We start from the raw sequence: 21,146 nt of genomic DNA on the forward strand, positions 1-21,146 counted from the left end.
TTTTTTTTGGTAGAGATGGGGTTTCACCATGTTGGCCAGGCTGGTCTCAAACTCCTGACTTCAAGCCATCCACCCGTCTCAGCCTCCTAAAGTGTGGGGACCACAGCACCCAGCCTGAATTATTTTCTTAATTTCATTTTAAGTTTATTCTTTGCTACTATATAGAAATACAATTATTCTTTCATATTGATCTTGTATACTGCAATCTTGTTGGACCTCCTTATTAGTTATAATAGTTTTTATTGGATTTCTTAGGATTTTCTATAAAGAATATATCATCTACAACTATAGTTTTACTTCTTTATTTTCAATCTGGATGCTTTTATTTAATTTTCTTGCTGAGTTGTCCCAGCTAGAATGCCCAATACTGTTGAGTGAAATGGGTGTGAACAGACACCCTTGTCTTATTCTGTCTCTTTGTGTAGAAGCATTTAGGCCAGCACCATCAGGTGTGACTCCCTCTGTGGGCCTTCATCAGGTCACGGATGCTGCCTTCTAGTCCTGCTTTGTTGAATATTTTGAAGAAGTACTAAATTTTATGTGCTTTTTTTCTGTTTCCAAGAGGAGCTTGTCATTTTTGTTCTTTATATGATATGATATATTTCATTAGGTGATTTCAGATGTTCAACTTGCATTCCTGGGATAAATCCCACTTGATCATGGTGTATAATCATTTGTATACATTGTTGTGTTCAGTGTGCTGGTATTTTGTTGAGGATTTTCATGTCTATATTTATAAGAGATCATGGTGTATACTTTTCTTATGCCTTTGTGTGGTATTCTTCATATAATTTGTACACACTACACCTGTGCATACGTGCACAATTTTTTTCCAACTCGAGAGAAAATTTGAGACATTGTGTCCCTTTATCACTGACTACTAAATACCTTATTTCCTAAGAATAAGGACATTATTCTGCATAACCACAGTCCAGCTGCTGGAATCAGGAAATTCAGCATGGAGGCCACAGTGTCACCTGATCACGCGCTTCCTCGGTCATCCCAGTCTGTCCCTTTAATTGCTTTCTGGTGCACGGTGCAGTCCAGACACTTACTTTGTGTGGCTGCTGTGTTCGGTTGGCCTCCTGCCCTGGTGTTTCTTGGCCTGGATACTTTCAAAGAATTGAGAGCAGTTATTTTGTTGAGTAGCTCAGGTGTGCTGGTGTCTCCTCACGATCTGACCCAGATGATGCAGTTTTGGGAGGACTCTCATGAAGTCTTGCGTGCCCCACCAGTGTGTCGTATCGGGGGTCCCAGTGTTGGCTTGTTTCCATGTTATCTCGTTAAGTCTGATCACTTGTCTGTGCTCAGTTTCTGCCCTGGAAAGTTGCTGCTTCCACTTTGTAGTAAATGAGTAGTTCGTAGGGAGATCTTGGAATTAAGTAAACAGCTTCTTGTGATTAAACTTTTAGTCAGCATCAGTCCAGGTGCAGTGGTTCACAACTGTAATCCCAGCACTTTGGGAGGCCAAGGCGGGCGGATCACTTGAGGTCAGGAGTTCGAGACCAGCCTAGCCAACATGGTGAAACCCCATCTCTACTAAAAATACAAAAACATTAGCCGGGCATGGTGGCGGGTGCCTGTAATGCCAGCTACTCAGGAGGCTGAGGCAGGAGAATCGCTTGAACCCAGGAGGTGGAGGTTGTAGTGAGCCAAGATCACCCCACTGCACTCCAGCCTGGGTGGCAGAGTAAGACTCCATCCCAGAAAATAAATAAACTGTAGTCAACATCAATTGTTTCTATCATCCATGGATGATTTTCTAACTCCAGTGATATTGCTGTACTTTGGCCTCTGTGGTGACAGAGCCTCTCCTGTTCTTATGTGCATACATCTCTCTCAGCGTGGACTCCTGTTTTGCTGTTTTACATAACGGTCCATGCGCGGTTCCTGTTGCTGGCCTGTTGGTCAAGCTGTCCCACACTTAGTAGCACCCCTTTGAGCACACAGGCCCCTGTCTTGTGGCCTGGTTTCCCTTTCTGGTGCAGGAAGGCGTCCCAGTTCACCGAGGGCTGCCTGTGCTTCTGCTCTTCGGGCCCTTCAATGAGCCTCTCCTCTTCTGTTTCTGGGAAGCTAGCTTCTTTATTTCTCGAGTATTTCTTGCCCTTGTTTTTGTATTACTCTGACTCTGGGTATCTGTTATCTGAACGCTAGCACTGCTGTCTTCACATTTTCTTTTTTAAAGACTCAGTCTTCTTCTTGTCTGCTAGGATGGAGTGCAATGGCATGATCTGGGTTCACTGCAATCTCCGCCTCCTGAGTTCAAGCTATTCTCCTGCCTCAGCCTCCTGAGTAGCTGGGATTACAGGTGACTGCCACCATGCCTGACTAATTTTTGTATTTTTAGTAGAGACAGGGTTTCACCATGTTGGCCAGGCTGGTCTCGAGCTCCTGACCTCAGGTGATCCACCCGCCCTGGCCTCCCAAAGTGCTGGGATTACAGGCGTGAGCCACTGCACCTGGTGTCTTCACATCTTTTAGCGTTTCCTTCTTTCATTCTTTTAAAATTTCTTCTTCCTTGAAGTCTTCAGCAGTCTGTTCTTCCAAGTTAGTTATTTCTTCCTCAGTGAGTCGTTGCATTATTCGTTCCCTGAATTGAATCCTTTATTTCATGGTGATAGTTTTTCATACCCTGTCTTAGGGTTTTTCCCTGCTGTGGTACTTTTGGTGCACTTTTTTGTGTAAGCATTGTCCTTGGTCTTCATCCTAACATTTGTGTTTCTGGTGGAGTTGGAGTATGCCCTCAGTGCTCGATATCAGGTAGTTTGCAATTTCTATTTGGTTTCTTTATTAACCGAAACGATTTTCATGATCTTTAAAATCTCCAGGTCGATAGGTTTTCAGGGTGGTTGTGGATCTGCATTTTATTGTTATATTGAATCTGGCCAGACTGATTTCTGCTTTTAAGTGTTGGTTGCAATATTATTTTTGCCCTAATGGTCAGGATTTCAAAGTGGCTTGTGCATGTTTGGTATAAAGGTCTATCTATATTTTTAGAGCCTGCTGTAAAAATTGATGTTCAAGGCCCAAATATCACTATTTTTTTCGTGTGACTTTTGGCTTCTGAAAGAGAGAGATTAGAAGTCCCTCCCATGTTGCCATTTTTTCAATGCCTCTTTGTCGTTGAGCTTTTAGTTTTTGGTATTTCAAAACCTGAATGGAACGTGTGGAAACAGAAGTCATCTTGAAGGGACGCCTCCCAGGGAGCTGAGTGTACACAGAGGGCGTCAGGCATCCGGCCCACTGTGGCTGCCGAAGCTGGGTGGAGTCCTAGTGGGAACCAGGTTTTCTGACATGGTTAACATTCCCACAGAGGCTATCTGGTTCCTCCCCCTGCAGGCATTGCAATGTCAGGAGCAGAGTCATTTTTTATAGAGTCAGTAGCCTAGGAAATGCTCAAGGTTTTGTTTGTTTTGGAGATGAGAACTGAGGCAGGTGAGCCTGCTTTCTTGGGTGATCTTAGCAGAGAGTGCCTTTCCTGTCTATGGCAGGGGGTGCAGTGCACCTGTCCTGTGGCAAGGTCTGGGGTCTAGCCTGCTTCCGGGCAGGCTGTGTCCTCAGGCCCAGGGCCATGGCCGCCCACGCACGCTTTTGCCTTTTGCCTTCCTCCAGCCTGAGAAGCCAGGCCCCGGCAGTGAGGACCCCAAGGCCGACAGCGTGCGGGCCATCAGCGTGCGCACCCTCTACCTGGTCAGCACCACCGTGGACAGGATGAATCACGTGAGTGCATGGCACCTGTCCCTGCCTGGTGACAACAGAGCTCTCCAGGGTAGTGGCCCAGGGTGCTCAGGCCCAGCAAAGGGTCTGTCTCAACTTTCAAAGCTCTGGCACGGCCCTGTCTGCAAGGAACCTCCTCTGGGCAGACGCAGACCGGGCCCTCTGCTCCCTCAGGTCCTCTGGCCATACCTGCTCCAGTTCCTCACGCCTGTGCGCTTCACCGGGGCCCTGACTCCACTCTGCAGGAGCCTCATGCATCTGGCACAGAAGAGGCAGGAGGCCGGGGCCGACACCTTCCTCATCCAATATGACACCCATGGTTCGCGCCACACCCCACCTCCCTGCTCCTGCCCCACCTCCCCATCCTCCAGTTCCTGATCCCAGTCCCAGGCCCTTCACTGACTGTTTCCCCCTCTCATCTCCAGCGAGCCTCCCGTCTCCCTATGCTGTAACTGCAAGACTGTTGGTGAGCCTCGCCCTTTCACAGCATGCCCGGTGCCCCCATGTGTCCCCGTGCTCCACCCAGGCTGGGAAGGGGCTACCTTCTCAGTGGGCAGCCACGGTTGGGGCTCAGGCATGGTTTTCCTCTACATGGGCGGCCCAGCTTCAGGAAGAGCCAGGCCCCCTCTCGGGTGCTATGGCCCTGCAGGGGCAGGTTGTAGGCACGGCCAGCACTCCCTGCTCAGACCCGGCTCCCACTCTGCCTATCTTCAGGTTGTGTCTTCCAGTCCCTACCTGGGGGACGGACGTGGGGTGGCAGCGCTGCGTCTCCTCAGTGTTCTGCACCCTAACATTCACCCTTTGCTGGGTCAGCATTGGGAGACAACTGTCCCACTGCTGCTGGGGTACCTGGACGGTGAGGCTGGGGTCAGGGTGGGTGCATGGTCCTGTGGGGAAAGCAGCTCTTCTCTGACCTTTGCCAGGTGGCACTAGGGTGGCCAGTGGGGACTAGGGTTGTGTAATTGGAAAAAACAGCCTCCTCTGTGGTCCAAGAAGGGCCCCAGATGGCCTGGGGCTTGAAAGGCTCTCCTGCTGGGTGTTTCCTGAGAGCAGGCGTGGGGTGGAGGGGCCGGTGGGGCTGGTGGGGCCTGGCTGTGCTGAGCACTCTCAGCTTCAGGGCAGGTGCTGGGCTGTGAGCCCCACTTGTGCGTGTTGGAAAGGGCTGGCCTGGGCGGCTGTCGTTTCAGAGCATACAGAAGAGACCCTGCCACAGGAGGAGTGGGAGAAGAGGCTGTTGATGGTGAGCACTGGGGGTGGTCAGAGCATGGTCCATCCTGGGCCTTTAGGCATGGCAGAGGCTGGGCCACCTGCCCCAACCTCACTTTGTGGTGTGGCTGGGGAGCCCACGAGCAGGCAGAGTCGAGGCTGAGGATCCCAGCAGCCTTGCGGGGGGAGCTGTGCTGTAACAAGGCACGAGCCGCCTAGCAGCCACAGCCCCAGGTGATGGGGGCCCCCTCTCACCCTGCCTGGTGAGCCAGCTTCGGCCTGGCTGCCCACCGAGGGTTTACCCTGCCACTCCTGGCCTCCGCTGGAAGGTGCCCGCAGCCCCTGCAGCGACGGTGGCACGCCCAGGCCCCAGCCAGCCCTGTGAGGGCCTGGGCTCCCAGCCCCTCAGTGGCATCTTCGCCCACAGTTCCTGCAAGACACCCTGGCCATTGTTTCTGACAACGCATGGATCTGCCAGCTGAGCCTGGAGCTGTGCAGGCAGCTGCCCTGCTACGATGGGGTGCCCCAGGAGAAGGTGGGGCCTGCTGGGGTGCTGAGTGTGGTTGTTGGGCTCTGAATTCCTGGGTCTCGTGTCTGTCATTTGCTGTCTGGGCCTGTCTGCCGTGGCCCTGGTGGCCTGGCAGAGCCTCCTCACGGTGGCTGAGGGCTGGGAGGTGCGAGAGCCCCCCATCTCCACGTCATTCGTCAGATGTTGCCCCGGACTCACCCTGCAGTTCTCACCAGTGTGTGAGTGGGAGGTGCATTCCGGGCAGCGCTGGTCTCCCTGTACTCAGGAGTCAGGCACAGCCGTGTTCTCCGGTTTTGTTTCAGAACTTCCTGTACAAATGCATAGGCACCACCCTGGGTGCTGCTTCAAGTAAGGAGGTGGTGAGGAAGCACCTTCAGGAGCTGCTGGAGATGGCCAGATATCAGGAGGAGGCAGAACGCGAGGTGGGACCCCTGTCCCTGCAGAAGCCCTGGAACCCCCAGGGCTGGAGGTTGGCAGCCACCTGCTGTTCTCCGAGGCAGCCTGTGCGTGCATGTGTGCATACACGTGTGGTGTGCATATGTGACAGAGCAGGTGTGTACACAGTGTGCAGCTGTGTATGCAGGTGTGCACGGGGGTGTACATGTGGGTGTGCCACGCGTGACTGTGTGCGTGCGTGTGTGGCAGCAAGGGCCCTCCCCTGCCGGGGGTGAGTGTACTGCTCCCCAGGGCCTCGCCTGCTGCTTTGGGATCTGTGCCATCTCCCACCTTGAGGACACGCTGGCCCAGCTGGAAGACTTCGTGAGGTCAGAGGTGTTCAGAAAATCCATCGGCATCCTCAACATTTTTAAGGTGAGGCAGACACGGGTGCAAGGCTGGGGACAGCTGTCTTTCCACAAGTTTGAGGCTCAGGGCGTGCCCTGCAGGGTGGGGTGGGGAGGGAAACTGAGGCTCGGGGCGTGCCCTGCAGGGTGGGGTGGGGCAGGAAACTGAGGCTCGGGGCGTGCCCTGCAGGGTGGGGTGGGGCGGGAAACTGGCTCCTTCCCTGGAGCACTTTTTGCTCCTGCATCCCCTCTGTGGGCAGGGCCTGTGTGTGGGCGGGGCCTTTGTGGGCGCGCCCAGTGGGGAGGGAGCAGAATGGTCTCCTGGAGGCAAAGGTAGCTGTGGCCAGGGCCAAGTCTCTGCTGGGCGTGGGTGATGAGAGGGGCTCGTGGCCGGCGCAGGCCTCTGCCTGCTAGTGGCTGGTAGATTCTGCGTTCTTGCCAAAGCCACTGGCTGTTCTGGTGGAACCTCAGCCTGGTTTAGGGAAGGAGTGGGCCCCTGCTGCAGGCCCCCACCCCAGCCATGGTCCCTCTATATTCTGTGTCCCATAACTGTCTCAGTTACAGCATCTGAGGGCTGGGCCAAGCTCACAGGGCCTCTCAGCCCTTGCTGGGCACACGGGGGCAGGTCTGCAGCGCAGCAAGGGTGGGGCCTGGAGCTCCTCTGGGCTGCCTTCCGCCTGACCCTCCCATGTAGCCTCGGCCCTCATCCTCTGCCACTCAGTGCCCAGTGGGTCCGTGCCTGGCCAGCTGCCTGTGCTCCTGGCCGTTTCAAAGAGGTTCTCCCTATCCCCAGCTTCAGGTAGCCCTGCTCGGCTGCCCCATGCCTCTGTTGTCACTGACTGGCTCTGGCCCTTCATCTGGGAGGAGTGCAGGAGTCTCTGAGGCTGAGGCTTCCTGTCGGGGAGTGTAACTGTGTAACTGAAGTCCCGCTGGTTCCTCTGGCCTCTCAGGACCGGAGCGAGACCGAGGTGGAGAAGGTGAAGAGTGCACTGATCCTGTGCTACGGCCACGTGGCAGCCCGGGCCCCCCGAGAGCTGGTGCTGGCCAAAGTGGAGTCGGACATCCTCCGGAACATCTTCCAGCACTTCAACACCAAGGTGGGCATCGTGGGGGGCCTGCTACACCGGGAGCTGGGGCCGCCAGGGACTCACGCTGGTGCCAGCCTCACATCTTAACTCATTTCACTTTTTGTTGTTCAGGTTCTGGGAGTAAAGGTAGAAACCAAGGTACAGTGTATAGGAATTAAGTGCTGGACTGGCTTCTCCCCTCTTGGCTCTCCTCTGGGCGGGCTGAGCTTCATGGGCAGAGGCTGGAAGGGGAGCTTGCTGGGGCTTCCTGGTCTCAGTCCCCGGGGGGCATTCTAAAGCATCACCCAGGGCTCCTGCCCTGGCCTGGGCCCTGGGCGGCAGTGGGAGGAAGGGAGGCGTCTGCACCTTGGAGGGGCTGGGTCGTGGGCTGTCGCCCCACCCCACCCAGGAAGTTCAGCCAGCCTCACCCGTCCCAGGACAGCTGGAACCTCCTCTGGCTCTGCTCCCCAATGCTCATGGGGGCTGCACCTCCCCGGACCTCAGTGAGCACCTAGTAGAGGGGCCAAGGCCCAAAACCAGTGGAAGTGTCAGTGCAGGCTCCACTGGCCCCCAAGACCTCACTGCAGCCTCACTAACAAGTTTCCCTCTGTCGTCCCTGGCACTAACCTGACAGGACCCTCTCTCAGGACAGTCAGCTCCTCTGTGAGAACAGACCCTTCTGGTTCTCCTGTGGTGGTTGGGAGTGTGGGGCTGTTCTGAGAGACTTTCTTCCCGGCCCCTGGAGGGCTCTTCTGCCGTGGGGAGCCTTCTGGCCACACCACACAGTGTCTGCTCTACGGTCTGTCTTCCCTGGAGTGTGACACGGGGGACCCCTGGGTCCCCCTCTTCTTCCCCACGGACTTTGATAAGCAAGAGGGCTGGCTGGAGAGCTCCTTTGAGAGCAGAGTGCAGCACATCTGGCTTCAGAGGAAAGAAAAGGGGTGTGTGCAGGTTCAGCCCTGGAGAGCAGGCATGGGCGGCTCCTGTAGCTCTGTGTCCTTGCAGGACCCAGCCCTGAAGCTGTGCCTCATCCAGAGTGTGTGCATGATCAGCCACGCCATCTGCAGCAGCACCCAGGCTGGCTCCTTCCACTTTAGCCGGAAAGCAGAGCTGGTGGCGCAGATGATGGTGAGTGCAGCCGTGGCTTGGCTGGTCCTTAAGCAGCTTCCTGGGAGACTGAGGTCAGAGGTGGGGTTGGGGAGCACCAAGGGGGATAACATGAATATAGCCTGGGAACATGGGAGGGGCTGTATTAGGGACTGATGGGGCTCTGCTCCTCGGGTCCCGCCTGTCCCTTAGGCTGGGGGGCAGAGGCTGACCAGGGAGGAGAAGCTGGCACTTCCTCTAAGGACTGAGTCATGCACCTGCCTCACCCAGGAGTTCATCAGGGCAGAGCCTCTGGACTCCCTGAGGACACCTATTCGGAAGAAAGCCATGCTCACCTGCACTTACTTGGTGTATCCTTTCTTGCCTCTGCACAGACCCGTGCATCTTTGTGTGTGTGTGTGTGTGTGTGTGTGTGTGTGTGCGCGCTGCATGGGGTGCTGCCATGATTTGGAGCAGATTAAACATGCCTGGAGGTTGCTGGGTGTCCAGGCCTCAGCTTCAGGATCATTGTCTGGGGCCCTTAACTTGCCACTTAGCTCCGTGGAGCCGGCGCTGGACAAGCAGGCCTGGGCCAATGTGATCCATGGCTGCCTGCACAGTGTCATGGCCCTGCTGCCTGAGCCCAAGGGGGAGGACGGAGGCTGCAAGGAGGTATCCCCGTGTTTCCCTTGCCTGTGTCCACAACCGTGGGAGCAGCGGGAAGGCCGCTATAGGCAGTGGGGTCACTGGTGGGGCCGGGTGGCCTGGCTCTCCTTCCAGTCTCTGTATCTGGACACGCTGCACGCCCTTGAGGATCTGCTGACTAGCCTTCTACAGCAGAACATGACCCCCCAGGGCCTACAGATCATGATTGAGGTATGCAGGGGTGGGAACTGTCGTGGGGGTGGGGATGGGGGCACGGAGGGGGCTCCACCTGGCTGCTGGCCCCTCACCTGCCTCTCCTGGCCCTCTCTCCCCTTGGGGGCACCACAGGGACAGTTTGGTGCTCTCTGCAGTTGGGGGCGGTTTATGAACAGGCAGGTGCATCCCCCGATCTGGACCGGCAAGCAGATGGGGGAGGCCCTGACCCTGGTGGGACCTCTGGAGCCTGTCCTCCTCTCCCGCCACTGCATGTTGCAGGGATGAATGGGCCCATGGGTACCCATGGCTCCTACTGTCTGGGGGCCGCTGCCAGGGTGGTGCTGTGGTAGGCTAGGACGGGGCCGACCCCCATGCTCAGAGTGTGTTCTTTTAGGACCAAAGTGGGCTCCACCCTGTGCCTCCACAGTCTCGCTGGCCCCGGGTTCACCTGGGCTGGCCTGTGTCTATGACCAGACTGGAGGACAAAGTGGCAGGGCCAGAGGAGCTGTGGTGGCCTGTGGCTGGCACCACTCTGGGTCCCGGCTTGGCCCCCTGTCGGCTGGTAAGGATGGCCCGGCAGGGACACTGAGCTGGCCCACAGTGCTCAAGGCTCCTGCTCCCAGGGCTGCCCTCTGAGCAGTGCCTGTGTGAAGCCCCCTTTTCCTCAGCACCTGAGCCCATGGATCAAGTCCCCAAGAGGTCACGAGCGAGCACGGGCCCTGGGCGTAAGTGCCCACCTGCTGCGCTACTTCCTGGAGCACCTGCATGTCAGCGTGAGTACCTGGGTCCCTGGCCAGAGTGCTGCTCCCTGTGACACCCATGACCTAGAGTGCAAGCAGGCTTCCTGGCTTCCTCTGGCCGCCACCCCAGCTCACGCCACAGTCCTCTTCCTGGAGATGTGGATTGAGGGCCTGTCAAGGCCGGGAGTTGTCAGGGATGGCTGCCCAGAGTGTAGTCCATGGTCACCAGGGGCTACTGTTAGCCAGGAGGAACGTGCACCCCTGGTCTCCAGGGCTTCACTGGTAAGCACAGTGCTTGAATTGGTTGACAACATTTTCTTATCATGTTCCAGAAGCATCTGTTTATTTTAATGAGAACTTTTATCAGGAACAGAGAGTAGATTTTGCTAAATAACTTTTTGTCATATATCAGGATTATTCTAGGCTTTTCTTTCTCTCTCTCTCTCTTTTTTTCCCTAAGATAGGGTCTCACTCTGTTGCCTAGGCTGTAGTGCAATGGTACAAACATGGCTCACTGCAGCCTGGAACTCCTGGGCTCAAGTGATCCTCTCGGCTTGGCTTTGAGTAGCTGAGACTACAGGTGCACGCCACCACACCCAGCTAATCTTCTTTTATTTTTTGTAGAGATGGAGTCTTGCTACATTGCCCAGGTTGGTCTTGAACTCTTGGGCTCAAGTGATCCTCCTGGCTTGGGTTCCAAAAGTGCTGGGATTACAGACATGAGCCACTGCACCTGGCCTTTTTTTAATGCACCAAAACTTTCTTTCTTTTCTTTTCTTTTTTTTTTTTTTTTTGAAAACATGTCTTGCTCTCTTACCCAGGCTGGAGTACAGCGGCATGACCTTGGCTGACAGCAACCTCCACCTCCTGGGTTCAAGCGATTCTCCTGCCTCAGCCTCCCGAGTAGCTAGGATTACAGGCACCCACCATGCCTGGCTAATTTTTGTATTTTTAGTAGATGGGGTTTTGCCATGTTGGCCAGGCTTGTCTTGAACTCCTGACCTCAAGTGATCCGCCAGCCTCAGACTCCAAAAGTGCTGGGATTACAGGCGTGAGCCACTGCTCACGCCTGTAATGAAAGTTTCACTCAGCTGAAACTTTCATTCTTTGTGTGAGCAAATCTTGTGTGTTGAGGGCTCCTCCCACCTGCATGCTTTCATGGCCTGCCCATCACATAACCCTGGTCTGGCTGCAGCTTACCTTGGTGAGTGGTGTGGCCTGTGTCTAACCTCACCAAGAACATGGTGGCTTACCGGCAGTCTTTAGCTAACATTCCAGCCTTTCCCTCTGACTTGAAATTCTTTCTCACTCATGGTGATTTTGGGGATGAGGAGTTTCATTGGCACCAAGGTAGATGCACGGTTTCCATCTGATAGAGCTTCAGAGCCTGGGAGCCAGTGCAAGGGCCGGGTAGGAGCACCTCCCAGGAAGGCCTCCCGTGTGGGGGCTGAGAAGGGAGCAAGTGGTGGGAGGGTAACAGGTGCATGTGCTGGGGAGGAGGTGTGGAAGCAGGAGCATGGGAGGGGCAGGACTGAGGAGAACAGAAAGGCTCTGGAAGGTGGGACCAGAAGCAGTCAGGGTGCAAGGGGGTCTTGTACAGTACTGTCCTCACCCAAATCAGGGGACCAGCATGGGATCCTGTGTGGTCTGGGTGTAGTCAAAGCTGAGCTGAGCGGGGTCCCACACTGCAGCGGGAGGGGAGGGAGGAGCCCACTGGGGGCCACGTTGGCCACAGCAAGGGCCCAGAGCTTCATGGACGCTAGCAGCACTCCTGGCCACGCTCTAGCCCTCCTCTGGGTGTAGGTGGCATCTGCCCACCCCGAGCGTTCCAATAGCCCAGCCATCTCCTCCTCCAGGCCCTGGTACCCTTCCACAACCTGGGTCTCCTCGTCGGCCTCTTCTCCCCGAGGTGTGCGGACCTGTGGCCTGCCACCCGCCAGGAGGCTATGGACTGTGTCCACTCCCTGCTCTACCTCCAGCTCGGCTATGAGGGTGAGCCCTTGTCGGGGGCCCAGAGGCCAGTGGCCATGCAGGGGTGCCAGGAACTGCGGGATCACCAGGGAGGGCCTGGGCCCGACTGCCCCTTCCTGTCGCCTCTCAGGCTTCTCCCGGGACTACCGCGATGACGTGGTGGAGCGGCTCCTCAGCCTCAAGGATGGCCTCGCGCACCCTGACCCCGCCATTCTCTTCCACACCTGCCACAGTGTAGGCCAGGTACCAGCTGGGAGCTCTGCGGCCGGAAGGCAGGCTGGCACTGTCTGGGGCTAACAGGGACTTCCGAGGCAGCACCTGGCCTCCCCTAGCCTCTGTAAGTGCCACCCATGGCCAGTGGGCAAGGGGCAGGGGCCTGGGTGTTTGTGTTGCTGGCGCTGCCCTGTACTGGCCCCATCACCCACATCCACCTATGCTGGGGCAGTGCAGTCCATGCAAGAGGAAGGTGCTGTTTGTCTTGATATCTGGCAGAGGCTGAGGAGGGAATGGGATACCACAAGGCCCAGCCGCCCTCTGCCTGCCACTTACACCCTGGCCTGCTCGTGAACATGCAGTTTTCTGGAACAGAATCTCCAGGGGCTGCTTTGTGCAGCACTTGTGCCCAAAGCCTACCCGAGAGCCATGTAGGGGGCTGGGGTCATCGCCTGTGGGTGCAGCAGGCTGTAGCCCTCTTGCCAAGGGGCCAGGGCTGGGCCCTGCCTTTGGCTCCAGCTGGTCAAGGTGCTTTGCCCACTGCCATTTGGAGGGAGGATGGCCCTGGGCACTGCATCCCTCTTAACCCATGCCTGCCTGGTCCACTCTGAGGCTCAGCATGTTAAAACACAAATTTGAGTTCTATTAAAGAATTGCATTTCAAAAAAAAAAAAAGTCCCTCCAAGAGGATAAGATAGCTGCCCCTCCCTCAGTGCTCTCATGTGGGTTCCCAAGGTGGGCACTGCCTGTCTCCATCTGGTGCTTAGGAATGGCCTTCCAGGTCCAGAGACTGTGTCTCCTACAGAGGAAGGAGGGGGGTCAACTGGGCCCTTTCTGGTGCTGAGATTACAGGTGTGAGCCAAGGCTCATCTGCCCATGACCCCGTGTTCTAGAGAGCTCCAGGGCGACTGCACCACAGGCTGCTCCCAGCCCACTTCACTGGCCAGAGGGAGCCGAGGAGGGTGCTGTGACCCAGCCTGCAGCTGCCCAGGCACCGCCTTCCAGGAGCCTGCCACGCTGCAGCAGGCCCTGGCAGCTTCTGGAGAACGAGACCCCACCCATGTGCTTCGAGCTTATTGAAGGCACAGGGCTGGAAGGCGGGGCAGGGCTGTGAGGAGGGACATGGCCTCCTGCCCTGAAGCAAGCCCTTGAGGCAATGCCTATGAGAAGTGATGTTGGAGGTGCTCCCCTTTCCTCCCCAACCTTCCGGCATCACCTTCCTCTAGATCATTGCCAGGCGCCTCCCACCAGACCAGCTCATCAGCCTCTTGCTAACTATGTTTGAGGGCCTGGGAGACCCCGACCAGAACTGCTCACGAGCAGCTACCGTCATGATCAACTGCCTGCTGCAGGAGCGGGGCGGAGCGCTCCAGGAGAAGGTGGGAGAAGGTGGGAGAGGGTGGGAGAGGGTGGGAGGTGTGGGAGGTGTGGGGTGGGCGGGGCAGGAGTGGGGCATGGCTCGGGGAGAGGATGGGGTAGGGCGGGAGGGCAGGGCAGGAGTGGGCCTCCAGCTCCAGGAGAAGGTGGGAGAGGGTAGGGTGGGGTGGGCAGGGCAGTGGCTCCCAGAGAGGTGGCACCTCGGGTGTGGGCGCGGTGAGGCTGGCCCTGGCCTGTCCTTCACTGCCTTCCCTGGCCCTCCCAGGGTGTGACCCTCACTGCTCTGCTCCTTCTCCCTGCAGGACTGCTATAGACAAATGTTTCTCTTATTTCTGAAGACAGGGGTTAGAATTTGGCAAAAACTGGTGCTGAGAGAATAAGGGGGAAAGGAAATGGAAAGGCACGTGAAAGCACTAATGTTTCCTGAGACCTGGCGGAGCCCCCTGCGTGCATTGCTGGCATGGACATGGACAGAGGGCTCACCTGGCTCCCCAGGAGGCCACCTAGCTGAGGGATTCCAGGGTCCAGCAGTGGGTGGGCACTCTCGTGCTGCCCCGCCCCTCATTTGCCTCACCCCCATCCCAGCCCCACCGCTGCCTCTCACTATGCGGCCTCCATGCAGTGGTTTGCAGCTGATGCTCAGTGCCGTGTGTGGGGTTCAGTGCCGTGTGTGACTCTCTGTGCCGTGTGACTCTCCGTGCCGTGGGTGGGGCTCCGTGCCGCGTGTGACTCTCCGTGCCGCGTGTGACGCTCCGTGCCGCGTGTGAGGCTCCGTGCCGCGTGTGAGGCTCCGTGCTGCGTGTGACGCTCTGTGTTGTGTGTGACGCTCTGTGCTGCGTGTGAGGCTCCGTGCTGCGTGTGAGGCTCCGTGCTGCGTGTGACGTTCAGTGCTGCGTGTGATGCTCCGTGCTGCGTGTGATGCTCCGTGCACTGTGTGACGCTCCGTGCTGCATGTGACGCCCTGTGCTGCGTGTGACGCTCCGTGCTGCGTGTGAGGCTCCGTGCTGCGTGTGAGGCTCAGTGCTGTGTGTGACGCTCCGTGCCGCGTGTGAGGCTCCGTGCTGCGTGTGAGGCTCAGTGCTGCGTGTGACGCTCCGTGCTCTGTGTGACGCTCTGTGCTATGTGTGAGGTTGTGCCCGTTGTCACTACACTTGCCTGTTGCCCACACTCCACCGGGAAAGTATCACGAGTGTTCATCCGTCTGTCTCCATGAACACTTGGGCAGTTCCCAGTTACGGCTGTCACAGGGTCCAGGTCCTTTGGAGCTGAGGGCCCGTTGCAGCTGGGGACATGCCCACAATAGCAATAAGGCTTGAAGGCCAGGCCCTGGTGCTCATCCCTGGACAGGGGCCCTCTCTCCTCCCACGGGAACATGGCTGGCTCCTGCATGCCTGCCTTGCCCATCGATGCATTTCCCACCCTTCCGAATGAGTGTGCGTCCGCTTCTGTTTGAGTTTCATTTGTGTTTCTCGGTGGCTTGTGAAGGTGAACACTCGTTTGTGTGTTTACTGATGACTCGGCTGTGTCCTTTTGAGAGGATACCAGTCTTTTTGCCTGTGCTTTTCTTATTGATTGGTAGGAGTGCTTCCCCTGCTCCGTAACCCCGAGACGGATTCTTGCTCTGTTGCCCAGGCTGGAGTGCAGTGGCATGATCTCTGCTCACTGCAACCTCCACCTCCCAGGTTCGAGCGATTCTCCTGCCTCAGCCTCCCAAGTAACTGGGATTATAGGCACGCACCACCACGCCCAGCTAATTTTTGTATTTTTAGTAGAGAAGGGGTTTCGCCACATTGGCCAGGATGGTCTTGAACTCCTGACCTCAGGTGATCCACATACCTCAGCCTCCCAAAGTGCTAGGATCACAGGCATGAGCCACCGTGCCCAGCTGGTGGGAGTGCTTTCTGTGTCAGGGATATACATACACAGAAAGCTTCTCCATTGGATATACGTATACTGCACATAGCTCCCTGGAGGGGCATGAACAGGAATGTTCCAGTGGAGAAGAGGAGTGTGTTGGTGCAGGGCCCATGCCAAGGGAGCTGCACACAGTATGGTTTCTGGAAAGCCAGGTCCCAGTGCTACTGCACAGCAGGAGGAAGAGGCTGAGGGTGGAGATGCTGGCATCAGGGCCCAGGAGGGACGGGAGGCTGGAGGGTGGTGGGGGCAGAGTGTGGTGCTCAGTGCAGCCATTCGAAGGCTTGGGTTTTATTGTGCAGGCAGTGGGGCCCCAGGTCAGATCTGAGAGTAGTAAGGACCCCTGGCCACCTCTTCAGATGGTGAGAGAAGGACCAGGCTAGTGGTGGCTGCCCCAGGTGCTGGTTCAGGCTCAGCATGGGATGGACTGGCCTGGGTGCTGGCGTCAGCCTCGTGTGGGAAGGACCAGGCTGGCGGTGGCGGCCCCAGGTGCTGGGTCGGGCTCAGCGTGGGATGTGCTGTGTTGTGCTTTTCCATGTGTCTGTGTACATGGGCACTTGGGCAGATTCTCCCGAATGCGGCTATGCAATTTTTCTTCAAGTCCCTACCTTCAGTTCTTTTGGGGACATGCCCAGAAGGGGAGTGGCTGGATCACACTGAGGCTGTTGCTGGGCTCTGAGATGGTGCTTTTTGCACAGTGGAGCTGTCCAGCTCTTTTCTTCCCAGCCCAGGTTTGCATACACACCACTCAGCACAGCCCAGCCGGGCAGGGGCATTGCTGACCCCCAGGCTAAGGCCTCGAGAGGCCTGCAGCACAGCCCTACAGGCACACCTGGAGCCAGCATCACGTACCCAGCTGTCATGGCGAACCTCTGTGTTCTTCCCTGCCCTGAGACCCTGGCGGAGACAGGCTGATGCTGTTGGGCTTTGAGTTCCTCTGACATTGAATCAGAACCTGTGGCCCTATCGGGTGACATGTGACCTTCCCCAGAGCAAGATGGCAATGAAGTAGAGAGTGCAAAGGGCGTGAAAGAGAACAGCAGGCTCCTGAGGCCCGGTGTGTCTGAGGAGGAGGCGGCCTTCCCCGGGTTGAGGGGATGTGCAGGGAGGCTGAGGAAAGGACAGGAGAGGAGACTCCACGTGAAAGGTGGGGGTGGAAGTGGCACTGCCACCTTGGGAAGGCCAAACGGAGTTGCCAAGTGACCCAGCAGTCGCGCCCAGGGATCTTCCTGAGAGAATGGAGCATGGTGTGCACAGCAGCCCATTCCCAGCAGCACCCTCGTGCCATCTGGGAAGCAGCCCAGGGCCCATCACTTTGCAAATGAATAGGGAAAATGAATGTGGTCCATCCGTGCGACAGAACATCACTGGGCCGTAAAGGGGCATGAAGCTCTGACACAGGCTACAAGGCAGATGAACCCGGAAAACATCATGCTCAGTGAAAGAAGCAGACACTGAAAGCCACAATCATATGAGCCCATTTTCACGAAATGTCCAGAATAGGCAAATCCATAGTGACTGACAGAACAGAGGTGACCAGGGACTGGGGAGCAAATGGGGAGTGACTGCTAATGGAGACGGGCTTTCTTTTTCTTTTCTTTTTTTTTTTTTTTGAGACAGGGTCTTGCTCTGTTGCCCAGGCTGAAGTGCTGTGATATCACAGCTTACTGCAGCCGTGACCTCCTGGGCTGAGTTGATTCTCCATCCTCAGCCTCCCAAGTAGCTGGGACTACCAGTGTGCACCACCGTGCCCAGCTAATGTTTTGTATTTTTTGTAGAGACAGAGTTCACCATGTTGCCCCGGCTGAGACAGGTTTCCTTTGGGGGTGGTAGTTGTACACCCTGAGTGCACTGGAACCCTGGAACTGTGCATTTACAATGGTACACTCTGGGGCTCTGAATAACATCTCAGTGACCCGGGCCAAGCATGACAGGAAGGGAGAGGACCTTGCACAGGGGCTTACCAGGGAGGGAGGAGCCACGACCCAGAGACCATTGGAATAGCCTGGAAGGTGTGAGGTGTAGCTGAGCCTTGCAGAGCAGACAGCTGGAATGCTGCCCCTCATCCTGGGACCACATGGATTTTGCCCAGCAGCCTGCAGAAGCAGGAGCATGCTCAGGACTGTGTGTGAGAGTCGACAGCTAAGAGGTGACCGTGGAAACCGTCCCCACCCTGCAAGCCCTCCACTCCCAGCGCACCCGGGCTGTTTCCCTAGTTTGTAAGAAGCATAGATTCAAGCGCATCTGTGCACCAATAGGTTCAAGTTGTTTTAAAAAATAAATATGCAAAAGTAAGGAAAATATTAGAGAAGTTAATAAACCCACTGAAACAATTAGCAAGACAGACCTCTTGTAAGACAAGTCATGGGAAAAGAGCCGACATCCATAAAAGCAAAACGTAATTAATTCAAGAAAGATGTTCAGGAAAAAAAAAAAGCAAAACGTAAGTGAAAGAGGAAAAATACGTGCATTTAAGAGATTTGAAGAACAACAAAGTATATATATCCATAAACAACTGTGTTCCAAGACACTTGAAAAGCTATTGTGAAAGCAACAGGTTTTTGAGAAAATGCCAACATTGACGAGAAAGAGGTGGGCAAGTCCAGTGGACCCATAACCACTAAGGCGGTGGAAGTAGTTGCTCTGGGCGTCCACTGGAGTTACCCAGGCTGCGTGTTGGCAGAGGGGTAATTGCCCCTCACACCACTCAGGAGAATGGAGAGGCTGTGTCAGCAGCCAGTGTGGGTGGCACAGCCCAGCAGCTCAGATAACATCATGGGGTGATCAGGTTGGTCTTGGCTTTAAAGCAAGTCTGTCTGCAAAAAGTCACTCCCTGGAGGGCTGAGGAGCAAGATCCAGTGTGGAAAAATGTTTGCTTGAAGTTCAACACCTCCTCACTGTCAAAACTTGCCAAAAGCCAGGAGTACAGAGGAAACCAGTGGGCATGAAGCAGACAGCTTCCACAGCTCTGGCAGTTGTCAGGGATGTAGCTGGGCAAGAACAAGGGGCTCACAGGTGGAGGAAAAGGCAAAGAAACGGGTCATCAGAACACAACTGCTACTGCAGGGAGCCGGGCACTGAGCTCTGCACTGGAAGGTCTTGGAATGAAAGCAGCATCAACAGGTTTGCAGCTCCTTTGAGAGCGGCAGTGAGCAGGAAGGACTGGCCTGTGCCTGGGCACCTTCCACTGGGCATGGCTCCTGCACCCCTCAGCCATGTCTCGCCACACTGTGGCATCACCACAGAAGTGGTGGGGTCCTGGCCCAGAAGTTTCTGTTGTCAGAATCTTCTCCAGTTCTACCTGCTGTTGCACTTTGAACCAGCCCCTTCTTTCCAGCTGCCCAGGCTATCTGGTGGGTCCCTTGGCCACAGCCAGGAAGTAGGACCCTAGCCCTGGCCCAGGAACCCTGGGGTGGGTGAGGCAAGCCTGACTTCATAGCTCATTGCTTTGTCTGTTTTCACCCCAGATAGTGGTATTTTCCAGCTGTGCAGTAGGCGTTTGTCAGTCGGGGTCACCATGGCTGGGGCTGGAGAGGAGACTCCCAGGTCAATACCCACCATGGACAGGGAACCCCCTTGCGACAAGGCCATCCCCCAGAGTGAGGCTTACATACTATGCTGCTACAGCACTAGGGGGTGAGCCAGTGTCCTCATGCCCATGTTCCATTTACTTGCTTTCTGGAGCAGCAGGACAGTCGCAAACTTGCAGCCCCCCAAGTCCCATCCTTGTGTCTCAGGCCCCGCTCCAGCCTCGGTCTGAGAATCCATCTCCCTGTCCGTCTAGGTCCCCAGCCCGACTCCCGCAGGGGTGCAGTTGGCAGCTGTGTGGGTCTTGCTTCTGGTGGGCCTGCCAAGGGAGCCTAAGAGTTGGACCCAGCAGGTGTGCTGTGAGGGCACAGGGCCACTGGTTCTGTTGGCCGCCTGCCCAGCTCTGTACCAACCTCAGCCACATGTGCCCTTGGTGCTTGCACTGCCTCCCAGGGCGCTGGCCAGTTTCCATGAGGAATCCAGGTGGTGGCTCCAATTCCTTGGCTTCTGGGCTGTCTGTAGCCCACGGGAGATCCTGGCCGTGCCTCAGGGTGGCACCAGCAGTACGGAGCTCTGCATCTCATGCGGCCTCCTCCGTGGCCCCACCCCCTCAGGCTGACATATGTGTGCCTAGGGCTGCTCCCCACACTTGGCCTCACTGCCATGTCCCACCCATCCACAGGTGCCCGAGATCATGAGCATGCTGCGCTCCAAGCTTCAGGAGGCCCAGGGAGAGCATGTCCTGCCAGCCGCCCAGCACAGCGTGTACCTCCTGGCCACCCAGCACTGTGCAGCCGTGGTGTCCAGCCTCCTGGGCAGCCCCCTGCCCTTGGACAGGTACCTAGCCCAGACTCCAGGCTCGGGGTCCTTCTGGAATGGTGGTCCCCTGGGCCCTCTACCTGCCTTTGCACCCTGGCTTTCTGCATGAGTTCCCATGGTTCTAGGCCACTTGGGACAGCAAGTGACATGGAGACAGCCCCCAGCCTCTCAGGTACCTGTGGGGACTGCTTCTCTCCAGGTGCCTTGGGACTCTCACTGGCCCTGGTGGACCCTGCATGGCACCCCCACAGGGGAGCTGCTGTTTCTGCCCTCCTCTAAGGCCCCGAAGCTGCCTGGCTGCTCTGTTGGCCCCAAGCTCCAGCAGACACTGGAGGCTGCCTCTCACCCTGTGTCTTGGTCCCAGCTGCCCCAGGCCTTGTCCTTGCAGGGCGTTCACCGCTGCCTGTGAGCAGACCCCTAGGAACTGCCCCATCTGAGCTTCCTCAGTAGCCCAAGGACAACCCTGTCTGTACCATGTATCACTGTGTCTTCCCAAACATACCTCCCAGTTCCCAGCAAAGGGCAGGGTGTGTCTATCACCCGCCAGCCCACGGGGGTCCCCCATCCTCGTTGAGGCCTTCAGAACATGGGTCTGCTGGCCCCTCCTTTTTTGCCATCCCAGTCATGGACAGAGGCTGGCCCAGGCCTGTGACCTCCCAGAGACCCTGTGCTGGGCAAGGCAGAGGGACCCTTCCCCCCAGCAGGCAGGGGCGTGCAGCTGCCGTGGGACGCAGGTTTCCTTGCACCTGGTCCTTGACCCTGTCAGTTTTGGTTTTGTTTCATATGCTTTGAGGTCCTGCCATTAGGTGCATCGCAGCTCAAATGCTTCCTCCTGGCAGGGGGGACCCGCAGGCACTTTCTGTTCAGACGTGCGCTTGTCTGGTGCCCTGCTCCACCCTGGCACCGTTGACCTTTCTGTGTGTTTGTTTTCAACGTTATGCATCATAAACAGCTGCATTTTGTTACTGATAGAGTGAGTTTAAATCCACTGTCACGTTGGTTTTTTTAAAGTCTTGTCTTTTTTCAGATTGACAGTGTCCCCTTTACCTCACTTTCTCCACTCACTTTGGAGTCCTGCAGTGTGTTCCTTTTCTTTTAGCGTTTGCCTTAAAAGTGGCTGCCTGTGTCCTTGCTGAAGTCCAGCATGGGCTGAGGTCTGGGTCTGGCTGAGTTGCTGGGTGACCCGAGTCCATCATGGCTGTTGCTCCAGGATGCACTCAGTATTGACCTGCATTTCCCGCGTGGCGTTACTGACCTGCGTTTCCCGCGTGGCGTTACTGACCTGCGTTCCGCGTGGCGTTGCTCTTGGGCGCAGCCAGTACTGACCTGTGTTTCC

The 21,146-nt window shown here is 56.5% G+C and overlaps 1 protein-coding gene across 11 annotated transcripts in view; it reads left to right on the plus strand.

Moving 5' to 3' along the window:
- Positions 1-21,146, plus strand: part of MROH1 (maestro heat like repeat family member 1) — a 117,112-nt gene that overhangs the window by 86,918 nt on the left and 9,048 nt on the right. For 8 of the 11 annotated variants that reach the window (XR_001819851.2, XM_037732459.1, XM_017511639.2 and 5 more), the window contains 19 exons: positions 3,613-3,720; positions 3,892-4,036; positions 4,143-4,183; positions 4,432-4,573; positions 4,905-4,957; positions 5,351-5,458; positions 5,755-5,874; positions 6,140-6,262; positions 7,185-7,331; positions 7,434-7,460; positions 8,307-8,429; positions 8,679-8,758; positions 8,945-9,059; positions 9,168-9,263; positions 9,917-10,021; positions 11,845-11,980; positions 12,090-12,202; positions 13,399-13,551; positions 19,674-19,828. Coding sequence is in view for 10 of the 11 variants with exons in the window: in XM_037732459.1 (XP_037588387.1) it covers positions 3,613-3,720; positions 3,892-4,036; positions 4,143-4,183; positions 4,432-4,573; positions 4,905-4,957; positions 5,351-5,458; positions 5,755-5,874; positions 6,140-6,262; positions 7,185-7,331; positions 7,434-7,460; positions 8,307-8,429; positions 8,679-8,758; positions 8,945-9,059; positions 9,168-9,263; positions 9,917-10,021; positions 11,845-11,980; positions 12,090-12,202; positions 13,399-13,551; positions 19,674-19,828 (2,090 nt within the window). In the remaining variant the exon portion in view is untranslated. The remainder of the gene's footprint in view (positions 1-3,612; positions 3,721-3,891; positions 4,037-4,142; positions 4,184-4,431; positions 4,574-4,904; positions 4,958-5,350; positions 5,459-5,754; positions 5,875-6,139; positions 6,263-7,184; positions 7,332-7,433; positions 7,461-8,306; positions 8,430-8,678; positions 8,759-8,944; positions 9,060-9,167; positions 9,264-9,916; positions 10,022-11,844; positions 11,981-12,089; positions 12,203-13,398; positions 13,552-19,673; positions 19,829-21,146) is intronic. The other 3 variants (XM_037732458.1, XM_017511638.2, XM_037732460.1) reach the window with 2 other exon arrangements.

The sequence above is a fragment of the Cebus imitator genome, unplaced genomic scaffold, assembly GCF_001604975.1.
Source record: "Cebus imitator isolate Cc_AM_T3 unplaced genomic scaffold, Cebus_imitator-1.0 Scaffold449, whole genome shotgun sequence".
NCBI lineage: Eukaryota > Metazoa > Chordata > Mammalia > Primates > Cebidae > Cebus > Cebus imitator.